Source organism: Carcharodon carcharias, chromosome 14 (assembly GCF_017639515.1).
Source record: "Carcharodon carcharias isolate sCarCar2 chromosome 14, sCarCar2.pri, whole genome shotgun sequence".
In the NCBI taxonomy this organism is placed as follows: Eukaryota; Metazoa; Chordata; class Chondrichthyes; order Lamniformes; family Lamnidae; genus Carcharodon; species Carcharodon carcharias.
The window spans coordinates 60044968-60065407 of NC_054480.1; the positions used below are offsets into that span (position 1 = coordinate 60044968).

At 40.0% G+C, this 20440-nt stretch overlaps 1 protein-coding gene across 1 annotated transcript in view; it reads left to right on the top strand.

Annotated features, from left to right (window-relative positions):
* The first annotated feature begins 3290 nt into the window (after nucleotides 1-3290).
* The window catches only part of fam210b (family with sequence similarity 210 member B), a 47267-nt gene continuing 30117 nt past the window's right edge, over nucleotides 3291-20440 (top strand). The window contains exon 1 of the mRNA XM_041204961.1: nucleotides 3291-3670. Coding sequence (XP_041060895.1) covers nucleotides 3458-3670 — 213 coding nt within the window. The 5' untranslated portion in view covers nucleotides 3291-3457. The remainder of the gene's footprint in view (nucleotides 3671-20440) is intronic.

Below are 20440 nucleotides of genomic sequence, written 5' to 3' on the forward strand. Positions count from 1 at the left end.
TTTCAGGGCCATATCTTCACTAGAGCAGTCCAGGGCTGCAGGCATTGAGAACTGTGTGCACGGCTGCAGTTTTGATATGGCACCCGGAGTGAGGAACCAGTGAGGCAATGGTGTGGCGGGTGATTCAGAGGCCGCCCACCAGCGAGACAGTATGTTTCCTGTGGCTGCATAACTAATGAGGCGGGAAATGAACGATGTGGTGCAAAAACCTGCCATTGCAGCCACAGTAAAGCGCTATTTTTCACGCTCGCTACCGCACTTATTGTAAATCTGGGACGATTCCACCCAAAGGCAGGGGCAACTATAAGACCCTAATATGTTGTAGATGAGTAGGAAGATTTTTTTGTGGAATGAAAAGATTATATTCATATTTCCCTTGTTCGGGATGCTCAACTAACACATAAGTGATTAAACCTGGACATACATCATTCTCAAATGCTCAACAGTCCTGACCACAAAATTTCACATGTAATTCAACTTCAACAACAGAAGCTTCTCAATCTTGGAAAGCAACAACCGCAACAGGACATGTTCTTCCAGGTCATAATGTTAACAACTATTTATGTCAACTCCCTTCAAGGTTTCTCATAAAATGAAGACAAATGCAGATGCAGCAACAATAAGACTGCACACATGCAGAAACGGCCATGTCCCCAGAAAAAGGTAGAGTTCAGAGAAATGTTGTAAGTAACAGAATATCCCTAACAATGGACCCATGATTTATACTTCTTTCAACGCATAGAACAAAACATTATTTTTTGCTGTTTATATTTGAAGGCCAAGAATTGAAGTCAACTTGCAAAATGAAATGCCTTGGACTTGAAGTTATACATAGGTTCTGACTTCTGAAAACTATTTTGATCCACTGGATTTTAGATATCTTACAAACTGCAGCTCTTGTTCTGGTTTATTGAAGCATTCTAACTTTTTGACAGAAAAACTAATTATTTTGATACAATCTTTCTAACAAAATTAGACACATAATATACTGGTACAAATAGTACAGAGATGCCTTTGACCTAGATAATTGTCCAGTATCAATGACCTATAGGATAGCTAACAACCTATTTAATATTGTAAATTTTAAAGAATTATATGAAAGATGCAAATGTTACCATGGTAGGGAGAAAATAATCAAATAATTAATTACATATTAACAAACTTAGGTGATTTGTGAAATCTCATTTCACTTCATTGTTCTAAACTATTCCCCTTTCATTTTGAGCGGGGTACAGTTCCACAATCATTGGCATATTACATGGGTGATATTTTGTATACGCAAGCTGAGGTTCTATTGGAAAGCTGCACTAAAATGAGGGTAGGCATTAGATCCAAGGTGACCACGCACATATGCACTCTGCAGCAGGGCTTACCCTTTCTAACTTAGGCATGCTGACTTCAATGGCAGTGTCCTTAATACCAACATGTCAAAGTTCAGCTAACTTAATGCAATACAGGAATGTAGCTTTTTTTGATCTGTGTGCCTCATTTGATTGAGGGGGTAACAGATTCTTGTTGAAGGCAATGTGGATATGTTGGATATGGACTTCTAAAAGATGTTTGATAAAGTGTCGCATCAGCAATAGACTTGTCAGCAAAGTTGAAGCCCATGGAATAAAAGGGGTATTGGCAACCTAGATACAAATTGGCTAATAGGAAACAGAAAATAGCAGTGAATGGTTGGTCTTTGGCAAAGTTCCCCAGGGGTGAGTACTCGAACCATTGCTTTTTGTGATATATATGTGACTTAGACTTGGGTGTAGGGGGCACTGTTTGAAAATTAGCAGATGATCCAAAACTTGGAAGTGTGCAGTGAATAGTGAGGAGGACTTGGAGGTTGGTGGAATGGGAGGATATGTAGCTGAGGAAATTTACAGAAAAGTGAGAATTGATATACAGTTTAGTTGGAAGAATGAGGGACACAGATTTAAGGTGATTGGCAAAAGAACCAAAGACGACATGAGGAAAATCTTTTTTTACGCAGCAAGTGGTCAGGATTTGGAATGTACTGCCCAAAAGGGTGGTGCAGGCAGATTCAGTCAAGGCTTTCAGAAGGAAGTTAGATAAGATACGTGAAGGGAAAATAATTGTAGGGCTAAATGGAAAGGGTGGGTGAGTTGGACTAACTGGATTGTTCTTGTAAAGAGATGGCACAAGCTCCGGGAGTTGAATGTAACCATTTGATGTTAAGATTACAGCACCTAACCACAAGTTGCAATTTCCCACTCAGCTATCAGGGAACTGCCATGACAGAGTTTCTTCCACAAAAGTCGACTAAAGAGCCCCAGTGGGCACTCAATTTAGTTGTTCTGAATTGATGGGGTCAAAGCTCAGGCACCAGGAGTAATGCTGTCTCCTTTCAATGTAATACAATGCTGGGTGCAGGCGTGCCATGCAAGCAGGTCTTTACAAGGTGAGAAACCAAACACATCACCTTGTCAGTTAACCAATTTATCTTCCAGCCAGTAGACAGTCTTCCTGCACTATACCATTTTTCCAAAAAAAAAGTCTTATGGTCACTTTCGAGCTTGTCTTTCACTTCATAAAATCCTAATAAGCATTCCACATCACAGGGTTTCTGACCCTTCATGCGGGTTTTCAGTAAAAAAAAATACTTTTATAATTCTCAGGTCGGGCGACGACGAAAAAATCCAGGAAAAGAAGCTTTCTTTAGACTTGGAAAGTCATGCCTAATGTGCCACGTATAATTCATAAGGAGCTGGATTCTAACACGCACAAATGCCCCGTTCCAGCAACTACAGGAAGTAACTGCCGTTCCTAATGCATACTATCCAGAAACAAGATGTTAATGTGATTACATTCATGGAGTCTGGTGCGTTCCGGGCCGTTCTGACATGATTGTATTTTTATTTGCTTTTTAGTCTAGTGCCGTGACAGCACGAAAGGAGTTACTGCCCTGAATTTCCAAGGTAAATGTGTAAACACTGCGATTAACTTGCGCTTTCTGCAATCTCAGGACTGTGAACGAATACGCCCGTCCTTCCCTCATTGTTTCCTTGAAGCCAATTAGCAGAAAGGGGCATTTCTTTCAGTCTCAAAGCGAAAAAAAAAGTTTGCACACGGCGGCTGCCTTTTATTTTTTGTTGTTGTGCCTGGCCGGGAATTTGTTATCGACATCCTGCAATTTCATGCTTTGTTGGGACTTTGCCTTTAAGTGTATGTGGAATCGTGGAGTGTCAATCAGCGGAGGTCCCGGCCAATGAGGCAGCTCTTTGTCAGTTTCTTTCTGGGGGAGGTGGGAGGAGGAGGAGAGGAGGAGGAGGAGGGTTTGGTGTGAAACTGACAACAGCTGAATCACGCGGAGTGCACAGAGAGAGCAATAGTCAGGATCGCTGTTAATAGACACACGCTGGGACTTTCACTGCTCTCTCTTTCTGCACCGGGTGAGAGGGATAGGAGAACATTGTTGTTTAGAAGGAAAAGGAACAGCCCCACAATGCTCTCACCCTTTCTCCAACAGTGCAGGCAAAGCCATATCTTGTTGCTGCACAAATGCTTTGGGAAAGGAGCCCGCGCCTCTCGGATCGGAGCAGCTGTCAGGAGGGGATCCCGGACCGCCAGAGGGAATCACAGCATCGGGGAGCCGAGCTGTGCAGTTGGGGAGAGATGGCAAGACGCCCGCCTCGGTGCATTAGGAGGGCTGTGCACGGTGAGCAAGCGCTTCTAACGTTAGGATCACACACACACACACACACGCACACACGAATTCATTGCCGGGCTCTCTCTGCGATAACTCCGCCGGCTGCACTGTTTGTTGTAGGCGGGAGTCTGCTGGCAACACAACAGAATAGGACTCAAACTCTTGTTTGCTTAACATGTGAACCTGCTTCGCTGAGCAAGGGTAGAATTGTTGTCTTTTATGTAACAGCGGCTGATCCGATCATTTTAGCAAAAGTCAGATGTGTCTACTTCCAACAATTTCCAGCCTATCTGTAGCTCCCCAGCTACAGTTGTTTTAAAATAATGCGTTAAACCAACAGCAACAGAAGAAAAACACTGAAAAATGGCACAACTGACTTCTTGTAAACGACATCTAAGAGCTGTCAGACAGCCCACTGGCTGGTCGAAGGTCAACGGCGACACAACCCTTTGGTCAGGGAGGTTTAAGTCTCTTAGCGGATTGGCAGAGGATAAGAGATAAGCATGAGGACATCTCAGCAGCCTGTAAATTAAGATAATCCTAGGGGGAGGTGAAAGGGTGCCTGCGAGACTGGGACCACATTAAGGTGTGGTTTAATTTACTGTATTTCTTTGTTTGCAAGTAGAACCCAAACTGTTTCCAGAAAAATTGTTAAATATGCAACGAAATCCCAAACTATTTTTGTAACTTACTGGAAAATATTCCATTATTCCAGAGGAGAATTTAATATTTTACTGCAGTTTTGGTATCTTGGGTTTCAGTTTTTTTTAAAAAAAACAAGATCTTCTGAAACCACCATTCGTTTTGGATTGACCAAAATGTATCGGTCCATAAAAATTACAAACTTTGCATTAGTCCCTCGCAGCAGAGAAATGACGAGTATTTCTTTGTAAATCACAATCCGATTATGAGAAACTGTGCTACTAAAGTATAGCACTTGTCCTATTTTAAGGTAGAAACTTGGTGCTTTGGGACAGAGAAAGGCTGATATGAAACATTCAAGGCCCTGGAGGATTGTAAATGACACCATAGGCAGGGAACATGGACTGAACAAAATGATAATGAACTGAAAGATGACAGAAGGAACATGTAAGTGAGGACAGACTGATGAAGATTGTAATCTATTCCAATGTAAAGTGACCTGTAAAATGTTGGTTAGACTTTATTATAGGGTTTTTTATTTAGTTTTATGGAAACAGTACTGCTCACATGTGACAGAGGGGTTGGTGTTGTGATTTATTTGGCAATCTGATGGCAAAGAAAAGAATCCATAAATCCATGTATGTTGGCTTGGGACAGGAATCAAATTATGTGGTATAGTTGCTAATGTTACTTTTTCATGACATGGTGATGAGCAGTGATCACACAGAATATTGACACCAGAATTTCCAGTGAAATTCATGTATAAGAATATAGGGGCAGAAGTGGACTGTGTACAGCCTGTCTAACCTTCTCCCCCATTTAATATGATCATGGCTGATCTTTGGTTTCAACTCCTTTTTCATGCCCATCCCTTGATTCCCTGAGAGATCAAAGATCTCTCTAACTTGGCCTTAGATATATTCAATGTTGAAGCACCCACAACCCTCTGGGGTCAAGAATTCCAAAGATTCAAAAGCCTTAAGTGAGGATTTTTCTCCTCATCACAGTCCTAAATGATCAACTCATTATCCTGCACACTGTGCCCCCATTTTCCAGATTCCCCAGCACGGGGAAACAACCTCTCAGTTTCGACCCTGTCAAACCCCTTCAGAATTTTGTATGTTTCAATGTGGCATAATAAACCAGAATCAACTTAATGTAAGTTCCTGACTGTGTTTTGAAGCCTAATGAAATTATTTTAACTAATTCATCCCAACACAGAATCTTTCCAGTTAATGTGTAATTAGGACCTTTTCTGATGCTAGATAATTGGCAGTAGTATGGTAGGCCCAAAACAGTTTGGAATGAAGTATAGAGTCATTTATACCGTTTAATGCAATATAAAATAAATTTGCAATCAGTAACCATAAAAGAGGTATCCTAAGGGTATTCAATGAATGTATATTTGTATTGTAATATACTTTAAGTTACCACAAACGACAATGACTCACAAGCATTAAAACCATACAAGAAGTAAAATTATTTTCCTGTGAGTCACAATAAATCGCTTACCGCATTTTTTTGGGGGGCGGTGGTGGAGTTCAAATAAGCGCTTGTGTTTCATTGTGGAAAATCACAGCCAGACATTGTGGGATTGCAGACACTGGTAATGTCACAAATACCATGATGAGATAGCACTATGAAGATGTGGATAACCTTTACATTAGCCAGCCTATGTGAAGTGAGATGAGGTATGAAACATCTGCTGCAGTAACTGTTGAAACTATGAACAAAACACAGCATTCCTTTGAATTAAGAAAAACTGAAAATTAAAAAAAATTATATCCAGTAAGAAATTGTAATAGTAAAAGCCTAAATTAGTAAAATAGGTAATTTAATTAGAAATGGTAAAGTTGAATGGAAAGGATATGGTCAGTAATGACAGCAGAATGGATCTGAGATTTTTACTGTAATGACACAGACTGAATGCATAGATCTATTGATAAGCTAAGTTAACATATTCACAAGGCCACACATATTGACTTGACCAATATCTTGAGAGATTAATCCAATAATTGAATTTAGTTGCTAATATTACTTTTCATGAAGTGCTGCAAAGCAATGATCACGATATTTTGAATATTTCCAGTTACACAAGGCATAATTCATACAATTTCATAATGTATGTTATGCTGTTACTAAACGGCAAAACTATGTCCCAGTCTCAAAACAATTTAATTTAACGAGTTCTTCCTTTTTTTTCTCAAATTACTGTGATGGATTTTTACTCCTGATTATACTCTGAGTTCACTCATTTTACTCTTCCACCTTTTCAGTGTCTTTGTGTTGGAAAATTATAAATTAAATAACTGAGGCCTCCAGTTCCATGTAAAACTCATGGTTCATGAAATTGATCTCCCTTGTCACATGAGAATTATGGCACAGGAGGCAGAGGCGTGGGGACGGTTGGGTGGGGGGAGGTGGGTGGATGGGGGCAGGGGGAGTTTAAACAGAAATGATTAGTCAGCTGTGATGCGCTTTACCTTGGCAACTGATGATTGGTGGATAAAGCAGGGCGATGTGTTCTGGGTCAAAACCTCCTGTAGCTTTGGATGGAGTAGGTTTAGTAAATTTATGCTTGCAGGGTTCTAAAGGCTAAATCCATTGTGTGCACATCAACTTTGATGTAAAATCAGAATCACACTGGGAATGCTGCAGTTGGTTTCACTGTCAGTGGGCGAGGGAGGACAGAAAAACGGCCTGGATCCTGGCTCCTGATTGCCATTTGATAATTGTCACCCACCCCACCTGCTACTAATTCTGTATATGGATGTCAGATTAGTCGTGTGGCCAAGTAGCATTCCACATTTTTCAGAAGACTGGTGACTTTGGTAAGATGGCAGCATGGTGTTGTTGCTGATGAAACAAGTGCCTTTGTTCCCGGGAGAAGAAAATTGGAAAATTGAACCATATCTGTACATTTACAACTACTGGAGCACAATGAAAATCAAAAATGAACTATCACAGAATCAAGTTATAATATTTGTCTGTTTTTTTTTGTCTTGCCTAATCAGCTAACTAATTATTTCAAATAAACCACATGCAGTTCAATGTACTTACGTTAACCCAGTCTAAAGTAAAAGGCACAATGAGGATTATTTTGCTTGAGAACTTGAGAAGTGCCCCTCTATTGTGGAGGCAAAAATTGTAAGGAGCTTTGCAGAACATGTATACCTTTACTTACAGCTATATTAAACCTGGCAGATCCCTAAGGCATTGCTTACACGAAAGCAAAGAATGCACTATTTTGTAATTACAAGTAACGGCATCTACAAAGTCTTTGCTAAATGAACTGCCTTGAGAATTTCGAGTAAATGACTACCTTGAGAAAAGTTGTGCTTTGCCAATATGCACGCGTATTAGCTGAAAGCCCTGACTCTGTGTTAAGCTGCAGAGTAAAACACCTAACAATGCTCAAAAACATGTGCAACTATTTTATAGGTAAGTTGCGAATCATATAATTAAAACAAAATACTTTATTGTGCCAGAAACATTTTGACCCTCTCTTTGAGGGGGAAGCAGTGACAGATAACTTTCTTTCCATCCACAGCTCTACATTCAAGAGTGTACTTGTAAATCATTGGCTGTAAAGCGCTTTGGGATGACTGGTAGTAGTGAAAGACTTTATATAAATGCAAGTCTCTTTCTTCACCTACATCTTTATCTCTAAATCATATAGTGAATGTTGGATAATTACTCTATAAAAGATCCATTTATTTGAGATGTTCAGGAGTAGGCTGAAATTCCTGTACTATGTGGTAAAAATATAGCACATTGGTTCAGAAGATTGGTATTCAAGTGTATGTTAAGGTGTTAGCCATTGCTTGGTGATAACATTTTCACCCCTGAGTCAGAAAGTCATGGATTCAAGGTTCACTCCAGAGGCTTGAGCACATGACCAAGGCTGATGCTCCAGTGCTTCTCTGTCGGAGGTGGCATGTTTCTGATAAGATGTGAAGCCGAGGCCCTGTCTGTCGTCTTGGATGGATAATAAAGCACCCACTGCACAATGCAAATAAAAAGGAGCGGCAGGAGTTCTCCATATCATGCTAGTCAATATTTATCTCTCAACCAGGCTCATCAAAGAAACACATCTGGTCATTTATTGTATTGGTGTTTGCAGGAGCCTGCTGTGCGTGAATTGCCTGCTGTGTTTCTCTGTTACAATAATGGCTGCACTTTAAAAAAAATACTTAATTGACTGTAAAGTGCTTTGGGATGTCCTGAGGTTGTGAAATGCAATATTTGGATGCAAGTTATTTTTTTGCTTTCTGTATGTCAGAAAGAGACTGCTGTAACGATAAAATTGCTGTAAAAAAATCTTTTTTGGATAATGGAGTGACAGCAGTTGATACAGAATTGGGCTATGTAAAGGCAGGGCTGTGCAAAGCACTGAAGCTTGGGGGCTACAAGTAGTGAGAATGTATGCAGGCATTTAAATCTTGAAAGTTGGTGCACAATTGAGACTAAAGGCGTGGGTGGGTGGAATTAACTCTGCAGGCCTAGATGATCCACTTGTGGCTACAGGTGTTAACTGAATTCATTATATTTACAATACGTGTAACAAATCATTTGATTTAGTTTATATTTTTATTTGTTTACAGCTCTAATATTTGGATGCATTCAACTTGCAGATGAGACATTTAAGTCAAGTCTTTCCTGTCAGGTGGGCATAAAAGATTCCACTGCGCTACTCCAAAAAAGAGCAGGGGTGTTCTCCCTGGTGACCGGGCCAATATTTACCCCTGAACCAACAACACTTAAAAATAGATTATCTTGCAATTAGCACATGGTTGTTTGAGGGATCTTGCTGTGCAGAGATTGTACTGCAGTATTCTTTACTGGGCATCCCCCTGGAGCTGAAGTGATTTTCACCGCCCACCCCCCCCTCCAAGTAGGAAGCAAAATACATTAAAATGAAATTACTTTTACAGAGCAAATTAAAGATTGGTACATGCACATGGGGTGAAGGTGAAAGCTAAAATATTCTGAAAAAGCTTTCAAAAATTTTGAAAAATGCACCAATTAATCAATCTACAAATGTAAAATTCTTTTTGTTCAGTTTATTTCTGTTGTTCGTTAGATGCTATTAATCACATCACCATTAAAACCCCAGTTACAGCTGTTAGAACAAGCTGTAGTATTTTTATAGGGTTTCTAACAGTGGTGTAGGAGCAGGGAAGTTGCATTCTCACTGATTTCAGTGATGGCAGCACAGGGGGTGGGAGGGCCATCGTGCAGCCTGTGCTGGAGCTCTGTGTGACAGACTGGAAATTTGGGATTTCCATGCATGCCGTTGCTTTCAGAGGGGTAATGATGACAAACCCTGACAGCTCACCCCATTGTGTAAAAATCAACCCCATGACCTTTGGCCTAAAAAAATTGACTTTTACATGAGTATATATGAAACTTTTCTATTTATATAGGTTACATTCTTTTGAATATGAACCAAGGTGAGGGATTAAACATCTGGTGCCTTCAGTGGCCTGTCCAGTTTACTAGCGTAATGCTGAAATGCATCGACTGTTTCTGTCATTATATGGGTAGTATAAGCAGAAAACAAATAGACATGTTACCAGTAGCATAGAGGAAAAACGTCAGTAACACGTTGTGTGGTCTAATCCTGAGCTCAATATAAGCTAAGGATGAACTGTTTTCTGAAGTGCATCTATTTCTTTTATTGCACTGCTGTTTAACAGCTAACCAGTCCTGCTGGATGAATACAAGCATGCACTTTCTTACACTTGTACATCTGGCAAACTGATGGCAGGTCCTTCCCATGAGGCTTTATAAATACAGTAGTATGATTATCTCTTAGGTTAAATAAGTAGTGCAGATGAATCTCTTTGCCTGTCTGTCCATTCTAATTGCATCTACAAACCCAGCTTTGGTATTTGCAATGCAAAGCATCCTTGAAAAGGTTGTTTTTTTTACACTGAATGAAAGAGGAGTTCTCTACTGGAATGCCTTGTTTTAACAGTTAAAATTAATGTTGGCAGCCACTATCCCTGTTTGCAATGCTGAAGTGATAAATGCTCATCTGAAGTTGAAGTTGCACCAGCAAAGCATTGGATGAAATAAGATTTCATGCAAGACTGGCAAGAACTGTGTGGAATAGAAGACTAAAGAGATGCCTTGCTATATGCGTTATACTAATAACAAATTATTCCTAGTTGTTTAACTTTACCTCTCAAGAGTCTTAATTTATTACTGTAATCCTGAATTGGCTGTACAACCAGGAAGAATAATCATGTAAATGTAAAGTCATGGAGGTGGTTATAAATGGGCCTTTCAAGGACACTTTGTGCTGCAATCAAACTGAAACAAGCAGGCTGTCTGTAGAAACATGAAACATTTGAACTGTTTTGACAACAGATCAAATCAGGCACCATTATACAGAAATTTAAATAAAATGCTGCATGCCAAAAAAATGTCAGGATTCCTCATTTGATATCAAAAGGGAATTACTTTACTACCTGAAAAGGAAGAATGTGCAGAGTTACAGGGTGAAAGCAGAAGAATGGCACGAGGTTGATTGCTCATTGGAAGAGCCACGCAGACATGGCCTCCTCCTGCATTGTAACTATTCTATGATAACCTGTCCAATACCTCAAAATAAAGATCTGATGACTAAAGCCAGAACTGTACAATTTAGTTTTGTTTTACACTAAGACAGCACTCCCTCATTCATTCATGTTGATGTTCTTGTAATTAAAACCCCTCATTTATTTGTTTGTTAATCCCCTAATTACCTGAGCTGCCCTGTTACTCGATGTATATGTACTGATTTCTTTCAAAGGTCCGGAGAGTGTATTTGTATTTCTTGAATGCTGTGTTTTTAAAAATTGTACATTTTGGTTTAGTAGATTTTTTTTAGGGGTAGAGAGGGCTTGAGTTGAGAATGTTGGTTATGTTTGCATTCATACAACAGAACAAATTATGAAAACGCAATTTACAAGCTATATTTATGATAGTGGACTAGCAATTAGAAAGATCATTGATATAGTCTAATTTATGTGAATCAATTGAGAGAATTCAGTTAAACACTCACTGTGACATTGGTCTGTTTCCACGTCTGTTTCACTGGTACTTTGAAATAAATATAAAGCTTGTATGAAAAGCAGAATGAGATAAAGACCAGCTATTCCACTTTTGGTGATGTTGATTGAGGAATAAATATTACAGAACTCTCCTCTGCCTCAAATGTGCCATGGGATCTTTTCTCACCACCCAAATGGACAGACAGGGTCTTGTTTAACAACTCATCCGACAGTGCGACACTCTCTCAATGCTGCACAAAAGTGTCAACCCAGTTTATTTGCTGTGTGTCTAGTGTGGGACTTAAACTGTGACCTCTGTCTCATAAGAGAGAGTGCTACCCCTGGCATCAGAAATAATGTATTCTTTAAAAATCTGTTCCCAAAATACTTGCTGGCTTCAATGGCCTTGTGCTTATGTTTGCATGCATTCAAAAAAAGAAAACTTGCTATTCCATTCAGCCTCCCAGGCTATTATGCTTTGTAGACTATATTAATGAACCCATGGATAGCTGGAAACCTACAGGAATAACTTTGGTAAGCAGTAGAAAATAAATGTCTAGTCAGTTCTGAAAGTTTGTGTGTTTGCATGTGTTTTCTTTCAAATTTTAAGGGTGGTGGGGCTATAAAATGCAGCGAACCGTTCAGAAGTTGAGGCTGTAAAGTCCCGTCGGCGTAAAATTCTGCCCTAAAAATAATTTGCAGTTGGTGAAACTGCTCTGTGTTGTGCAGGCTGTTTCTGCATGGAAACAAACTTGTCCCAGATTATTTACTGCTGACACCAGCATGATCATGGGATTAGTATGTCTGAATGCAGTGGTCAATTTGTGAGTCACTCTAGAGACTATTAGAGACTGATAATTGAATACACTTGAATGTAGTGGCATTGTGATGCCCAAAGATTTAGTGAGTCATACCTGTCACTACATATTGACTTACCCTGAAGACATCTATACTGGGTGTTGATGCAATGTTAATGTTAAAACAAGCCTGAATGTAATGACTATCACTGCTTACCTCAAAGCTGTTATTACTATCAGTCTATAATGGGGGATATATATGAATAAATGTATATTATTTTGTAGGAAATTTCACTAGTTTCCAAATGGAGATATACATGATGACTTAATTGCAAATATGGTGTCACAAATTAAATTGTCATCTGAAGTCCATACTAATGAATATTTTTCAGTATTTGATGTTGTGTCTGACTTTAAATCAATACTACACATTGAACAGTTTGGATTATACTGTTTCAGTAACCCAATCAGCCTGAACAATTTTGCCTTAAATGACAAGACTTCTTGCAAAATTTAAAGCGGCTTTTTATCTGCTAGGAAAACATTTACTGTTTTTTAAAATTCTGTTAATAGTTGCCTCCAGTTAAATACGCATCATCTGCTCCATGAAGTAATTTGACCATATGGAACAGACCTGCGGTCTGTCCGCAAGAATGACCCAAACCTCCCTGTCGCTTGCCATTTTAACACTCCACCCTGCTCTCTTGCCTACATGTCTGTCCTTGGCTTGTTGCATTGCTCCAGTGAAGCCCAACGCAAACTGGAGGAACAACACCTCATCTTCCGACTAGGCACTTTACAGCCTTCCGGACTGAATATTGAATTCAACAACTTTAGGTCGTGAGCTCCCTCCCCCATCCCCACCCCCTTTCTGTTTCCCCCTTCCTTTTTTTTCCAATAAATTATATAGATTTTTCTTTTCCCACCTATTTCCATTATTTTTAAATATTTTAAAATATTTTATGCTCTCCCCACCCCCACTAGAGCTATACCTTGAGTCCCCTACCATCCATTCTTAATTAGCACATTCGTTTAGATAACATCACCAACTTTAACACCGATGTGTTGCTTGTTTGTCCCTACAACCACAACCCCCTCCACTTCTCTCTCTCTCTCTCCACCCCCCACACACACACCTTAAACCAGCTTTATTTCAACTCTTTCTTGGACTCGAACTCAAGTTCTGTCGAAGGGTCATGAGGACTCGAAACGTCAACTCTTCTCCGCCGATGCTGCCAGACCTGCTGAGTTTTTCCAGGTAATTCTGTTTTTGTTTTGGAACAGATGAAGCCTATTTGATCAGAGCACGCTTACTGTTTGCCATTGTCAGATCTGTCAGAAACTGTTGTAAAAGTCTATGTGCTGTAGTCGGAGTGCGAAAGAGACACAAGTGATAAACATGAATCTGGGAATTGGAAATTCCAGTTATAGGGATAGATTAAGACAGTTGGCCTTGTTTTCCTTTTAGAAAGAGGGGAATTTCAGGTGAGATTACTGAAGCTTTCAAGCTGATAAAAACCTTCACTGTGGTGAAGAGGTAAATACCTGAGACATGAGCTGAAAATCACTAATTAGGTTAGCGATCACAAGCTACATTTTCACCCAAAGGGAAATATAATTGTGGCATTTGTTACCCAGGAAGGCCATAAACATAAGCATAGGGAACATAAATGAGTTCAGCAGGCAAATTGTTTATGTTTCTGGAGAGGAGTGAGATGGACAGGTAGGTAGGGCTGCACCATCAGAGAGGGGTATCCTTATTGAGCCTAATAGTCTTTATTCTTTAAAAAAAATGCTCTCTAGATTTAATTGAAAAGGTGAGCATTTGAAAACTGATTTGATTTAGAATTTGCAGCGGCACCTTGATTATCCATGAGAAAGAATAGTGTGAAGAGAGTAGCCTCTTTGTTTCAAAGAGTGGGTGTCCCAGTGGTACAAATTAGATGCAGCACAAAAGCTGATAGATAACAAGTATGTAGGATTGGCATTGCTTTTACCATGTGAAGCTTCATTGGAACAATTTGTTAGCAAGCAGAGGCCTTTAGTGCTCACCTAATTAGATTGGAGGCTGGTTTGGGTTAAGGGAGCAACTTTGGACTGCTGACTGGAAGGTGTGGCAGCTCTGTGTATGAGGGCATGGGAAAGTATGGTGGGTATGTGTCTGTGGGTGGGGAATGTGTAGTGGGTAAAGATCTGGGGGCGAGGATGTGTGTGTGTGGGGGGTGAGGGGAAGTTGAGTCAACAAATTAGCTAATAGATCAAATGATGTAACACCTGCTAACCGTCACCTAGTGTAGTAGAGGTGAGAGCTGGTGGGGAGTGGCTGTCACTTGGGGCCAATAGCAACTAAAGTTAGAGACTTACTTAAAGTTCTGTAGACACAATAAACTATGCTGTTCCAGCTGAACTTCTGTGGTAATAAGGAAGTGCAGCTACGTTTCGCCTAGATCTTTGTTGTGGTTTTCTGTTGTGGTTATTGCATCACTTACTAAGACTGACTGACTGTCTTTGAGATTGAGACTATGGTAATTGCACTGGCAAAACATCACTTCGTTCCCATTGCAGGTTGGCCTACTCACTTCTAAAAGTGATAATGTTGAGTTCTATATTCCTGGGACCATTGTGTTTTCAGCTGGCTGAACAATGCTCTCAAAGTAAAGCAAAGAAAATCCCCAACAAAACAGTCTGTTTAACAATTCTTGCTTTGTACTGGATTGTTGCTAATTACCTGGGTAAATTATTTTTTAAAAGATTAAATATACTTACAAGTGATAGAAATGTCCTTATGTAGTTTAAATCTGATTGAGGGAAGGGAAAATGAACCTGAACATGCACTGAGGAAAAATTGAAATAGTAAAAAACCATTCTAAGTGATCAAATAAACTTTAAATTTGAAGGTGCAGCCATCCACCTAACTACCTTTTACTACATTTAAAATTTTAAAAGTGCCTGGAAACACTGAACTGTGTGGATCAAAAATAGAAATGTAAAATATTCAGAGTTCAAAGTTTTAAGCAACAAAGGGGCATTTGGTGTTCTACAGTATTTTACTGATCACATTGAACTGAGTTAGGACTGGAGTGATACAGACTGGAAGCCGGTTGGTGTCTGGAGGGCGGTGCCAGTCCAATGTAGAGCTTTGAAAGATGCAAATTGAGAAACTCTTTGCCTAGAAGCCACAGGATGGGGGCTGTGGAGACGATTGTTAGCTGGAAGAGAGCAGTGGAGGGGAATGCACTGATGTTATTCGTGTGTGGTTTGTGATATCCTGAGAGCAGCATCTGGTCTGTCAGTGGTTGCTGTGGGAGTGACGCATGGCCTATGTCTCCTCCTTTACACCAGTAACATGTTCCAACAGCGCTATATTTAAAGCATTAAAAGACAGGATTATTTTGATAGTTAATGCTTCAGGATATAAGTATTGAATTATTTATTTTAGAGCATGAAATTTGTTGTCCAATGATCAACATTAAAATGTTAACCCTATGCATGAGTAACTTTATTTAATTCACACATTTTACAATTGACCTTCAACCTTGCCTTTTTAATTGTTGGATCTTTTTGTTATATTTCTGGGTACCTCCAAATCTGGCCTCTTGTTTCTCCCTGATTTTCATCCTTCTAGCTGCCATGCTTCAGCTTGTAGGTCCTGAGGTCTGCAATTCCCTCTCTCATCTCCACGTTCCTCCTTTTTAAGATGCTCCTTAAAACCCACCTCTTTGACCCAAATTTCACCCAATATCTCCTGCAGGTCAGTGATAAGCTTTGTTTGATAATAATCCTGTCAAGGGTTTTGATGTATTTTACTATATTAAAGATGCTCTACAAATGCAAGTTTTTTTTAGTTACCTATTTCCCCCTTCCCAGTTGATTTACATAGCTAGGTTTGTTTCTTCTCCAGTTCTCTGCTCTTGATGCTAGATCTGGTTACAACATACTGATACTTCATAAAGTCATACAGCACAAAAGGGTGTCTTTTGCCCCATTGCGCTGTTCCACCAGATGCTATTTCCCCAACCCCAAGTTGTACACACAAACTTTGTTATCTTAATGTAACTACTTGTTTTGTGGAGTAGGCTTATTGATTCCAAGTTTAAAATCTGCTCCTGTTGTCACAGATAAATCACATTTCTAAGTTTCTATTTGTCCTCTGGCTTTTGTGTTGTGGGAATTTTACCACCACACATTTTGAATTCCAATATGCCTGCTGCTTTTAACATTTTTGTTTTGAAGCATGATAACTCGTTTTTATTAAAAAAAATCTTCTTGGCGATTCACAGTGTTGGTTGCACCCGTTATAGGAAATGGCTGTGAGATCAGATAAAAATGTTTCGTGATTTCCAGTAGAATTGTACAACAGGATAAGAAAGCAAGCTACTGACAATATTAACTCTAATCAGTCACTTCACCCCAAACTGCCAGGATGGGAAAGTGCAGTTTGAAGATGGGGAAGGCATGCATATGTCAACCCACGTTTTTGGTAGTGAGGAAGCTATGATATCTGTTCAAAACTATACTATTCAGAAGAAATCCTTTTTTCAAAGATAAATGAAGTAGGTTTGCTGAGTTAATAAGAAGCCACCCAGTTTTCTATTTATTTCAAATGTATTCATAGAATGATGCTGAGCAGAAGGAGGACGTTCAGCTCATCATGCCTGAGGTGGCTCTTTGAGGGAGATGGTGATGAAGTGGTAATGTCATGGACTAGAAATCCAGAGGCTCAGGCTAATGCTGTGGGGCATGGGTTCAAATCCCAACATGACAGCTGGTACAATTGTGTGATCAGTACTCAGTAATGTTGACCATGAAACTATCACCGATTGTTGTAAAAACTCATCTGGTTTGCTAATGCTCTTTGGGGAGGGAAATTGGTTGTCCTTACCTGATCTGGCCTACATGTGACTCCAGATCCACAGCAATGTGGTTGACTCTTAACTGCCTTCTGAAATGGCCCAGCAAGCCACTCAGTTCAAGGGCAATTGGGGCAACAAATGCTGACCTTGCTGGCAATGCCCACATTGCATGAAAGAACAAAGAATCCAATTTGTCCTACTGCCCAGCTCTGTCCCATAGCCCTGCACTTTTTCCTCTTTTAAGTACATATACAATTTTCTTTTGGAAATTACTAATGAATCTGATTTCTGATTCTACCACTCTTTCAACCAGTGCATTCCTGATGATCATAACTCACTGAGTTTCAAAAAGAAATATTATTTTCCCTCTAACTTTGCCAATTGTCTTGAATTTGTACCCTCTTGCTCCTATTCCTGCCAGTGGGAACAGTTCCTCCTTATTTACTCTACCAAAATCCTTCATAATATTAACATCTCTATTAAATCCCTGTCATAACTTTCTCTGCTCTAAAAAGAACAATCCCAGTTTCCCTGACCCTTCCACATTTGGTTTTGTCATGAATCCAGCTACTGTAAAAGCAGCTTATGGCATTGTGGAGCAAAGAGGGTCATTAGGGAGATAAGAACATTCATTCATACACAATGATGTACAATTGCACAACTGACATCCCAATTTTTTTTTGCTAAACACTGCCGTCGATCATGGGTAACAGCTATTCCGATTAAATGCAATATATAAAAGTATTAAAATGTCCCACAGCACTTCACAGGAGAGTAAAACAAAATTTAATGTTAAGTCACATAAGGAGAGATTGGGATAAATGACCAAAAACTTGGTTAAAGAGGTAGGTTTTAAGGAATGTCTTAAAGAGCAAAGACAGATAGAGAGGCATAAAGGAGGGAATTCCAGAGTTTGGGGCCTGGGCAGCTTAAGGCATGGCCACCAATAGTGGAGCAACTGAAAAAGGGGAATGTGCAAGTTGTCGGAATTGAAGGAGTGCACATATATCAGAGGGTTGTAGGGTGAAACAGACAGGGGTGAGGCCATGGAAATAAAAGATAGGGATTTTAAAATTGAGGCATTGCCAGAATGGTTCAGTGAACATGGGGTGATGGATGAACAAAACTTCAACTTGGGATACGGGCAGCAGAGTTTTGGATTAGCTGATGTTTATATTGGATGGGAGATAGGAGGCTGTCCAGGAAAGCATGGAATAGTCAAATGTAGAAGCAACAAATTAGGCATGAATGAGGACTTCAGCAGGTAGATGGACTGAAGCAGGGGTAGAGTCGGGCGATGTCACCCAGCAGAACGTAGGCACTCTTGGTGATGGAGCAAACATGTGAATGGAAGCTTGTCTTGAGGTCAAGTACAGCAACAAGATTGCAAGATGTCTGTTCAGCCTCAGACAGTTTCCAGGGAGTCAGTAGCTAGGAGATGGAGATTGAAAACAATGGCTTCAGTCTTCTTGGTGTGTAGTTGGAGGAAATGCAGGAATGCATACAATAATATCCAACTATACAAGGACTCCCCTGGGTTGATGCTAGTGACTGATGGGTCCATGTTCTCCTACAATCCAATTACTTGCTTTTTTTTCTCCTTTCCTGAGATGTGGGTGTCACTGGCATTTGTTGCCCATCCCTAATTGCCCTTGAGCTGAATGGCTTGCTAAGCCATTGCAGAGGGCAGTTAAAAGTCAACCACATTTTTGTGGGTCTGGAGTTGTACGTTGGCCGGATCAGGTAAGTATTGCAGATTTCCTTCTCTAAGGGACATTAGTAAATCAGATGAGTTCCTACAACAATTGATAGTTGGCATGGTCACCATTACTGAGACCAGCTTTCAATTTCAGATTTATTAATTGAATGTAAATTCCACCAGCTGCCATGGTGGGATTTGAAGCTGTGACTCCAGAGTATTAGCCTTTAGATTATGAGTCCAGTGACATTACCACTACACCTCCATCTCCCAAGAGGTGGAGACCAATATTGGTCTGAATTATTGCTCCTCACAGATGAAATTGTAGTTTTGGAGGGCTCAGGTAGAGAGCTAGTGCAGTATGTACTTGGCCATCTTTAACAGTGGTTAACCTTTGGAACATGGCAGTTGATGCTTCCAGGTATTTTATATGCTCTTCACACTTCTTGAGAGACAATAATAATAACATGCATTTATATATTGTGTTTAACATAGTAAAATATCCCAAACCATTTCATAGCACTGTAAGCAGAGGAGGGGATAATAAAAGGGTAGACAAAAAGCTTGGTCAGAGAACTGGATTTTGAGGAGGGTCTTAAAGAAGGAGACCAGTGTGGCAGTGTGAAGGAATTCCAGGGCAGTGCGAGGGAATTCCAGAGCATTTGGCATAAAATATTTGAATGCAAGTGAAAGGTCCGAGGAATACTCTGGTACAAAATTTCAACACTCGGAGTCCAGATGCAATATTCAAGTGGTTCCTTTATTACGCATGCAGGGAGCAAACGCTGGGCAATCCAGGCACTTCTCCAATGAGGTTCAAATGAGCACAGTTTATATATTTTTTTACTGTCAGTTACAATTTAATGGTATTAGTTAGACAAAGGCCAAAGTACAATGACCCCCCGGTGGGCTGATAATTGTATTATTGTACAGTAATTGCAGTGCAGAGACCGGGCATTGTCTTTTTGAAGATAACAAAGAATATATGTTTGTTCTATACAAATGGGGGCTGAGTGGATGTGGTTCGAGGCTATCAGATGGTGTTAAATGTCCTTCCCTATTTCTTGATCGAGTCATCCCGTGTCCCTGCCCATGTGTGTCTCCCATTTCCTAATTACAAATTTACAGCTGAGCCCTTTGTACAAGATTTTAGCTTTCATATAAGGCTGTGATTGTGTATGCTTTAGCGCCCTAGCTGGTCCTGGCTGGCACTTTAAAATAAATCCAAATTTTCTGCATCTTCACAAGGCTGCCAATGATGGGACAGGAGGGCTGGGGAAACAAAATAATCAGAGGAATGTTGGGGGAGGAGGTTGGTTGTAGGGAGATGGAGTAAGATGAAGATAGAGAAAGGCAAGACCATGAAGAGATTTAAACAGAGAATTTTAAATTGAAGCATTAGGAATAAAGAAAGACTTGCATTTATATAGCGCCTTTCATGAACACTGGACGTTTCAAAGCACTTTACAGCCAGTGAAGTACTTGAAGTGCAGACACTGTTGTAAGAGACATGGTTGCTAATTTGCACATAGCAAGATCCATCAAACAGCAAAGGGATAATGATTTGACAATCTGTTTTTGTGACATTGATTTCAGGGAGAATCATTAGTTAGAACACAGGGAAAGCTCCCCTGCAAAATAGGGCCATGGGATTTTTTACATCCACCTGAGAGGGCAGGTTGGGGCCATGGTTTAACATCACATCTGAAAGATGGCACCTCTGACACTGCAGAGCCCCTCAGTACTGC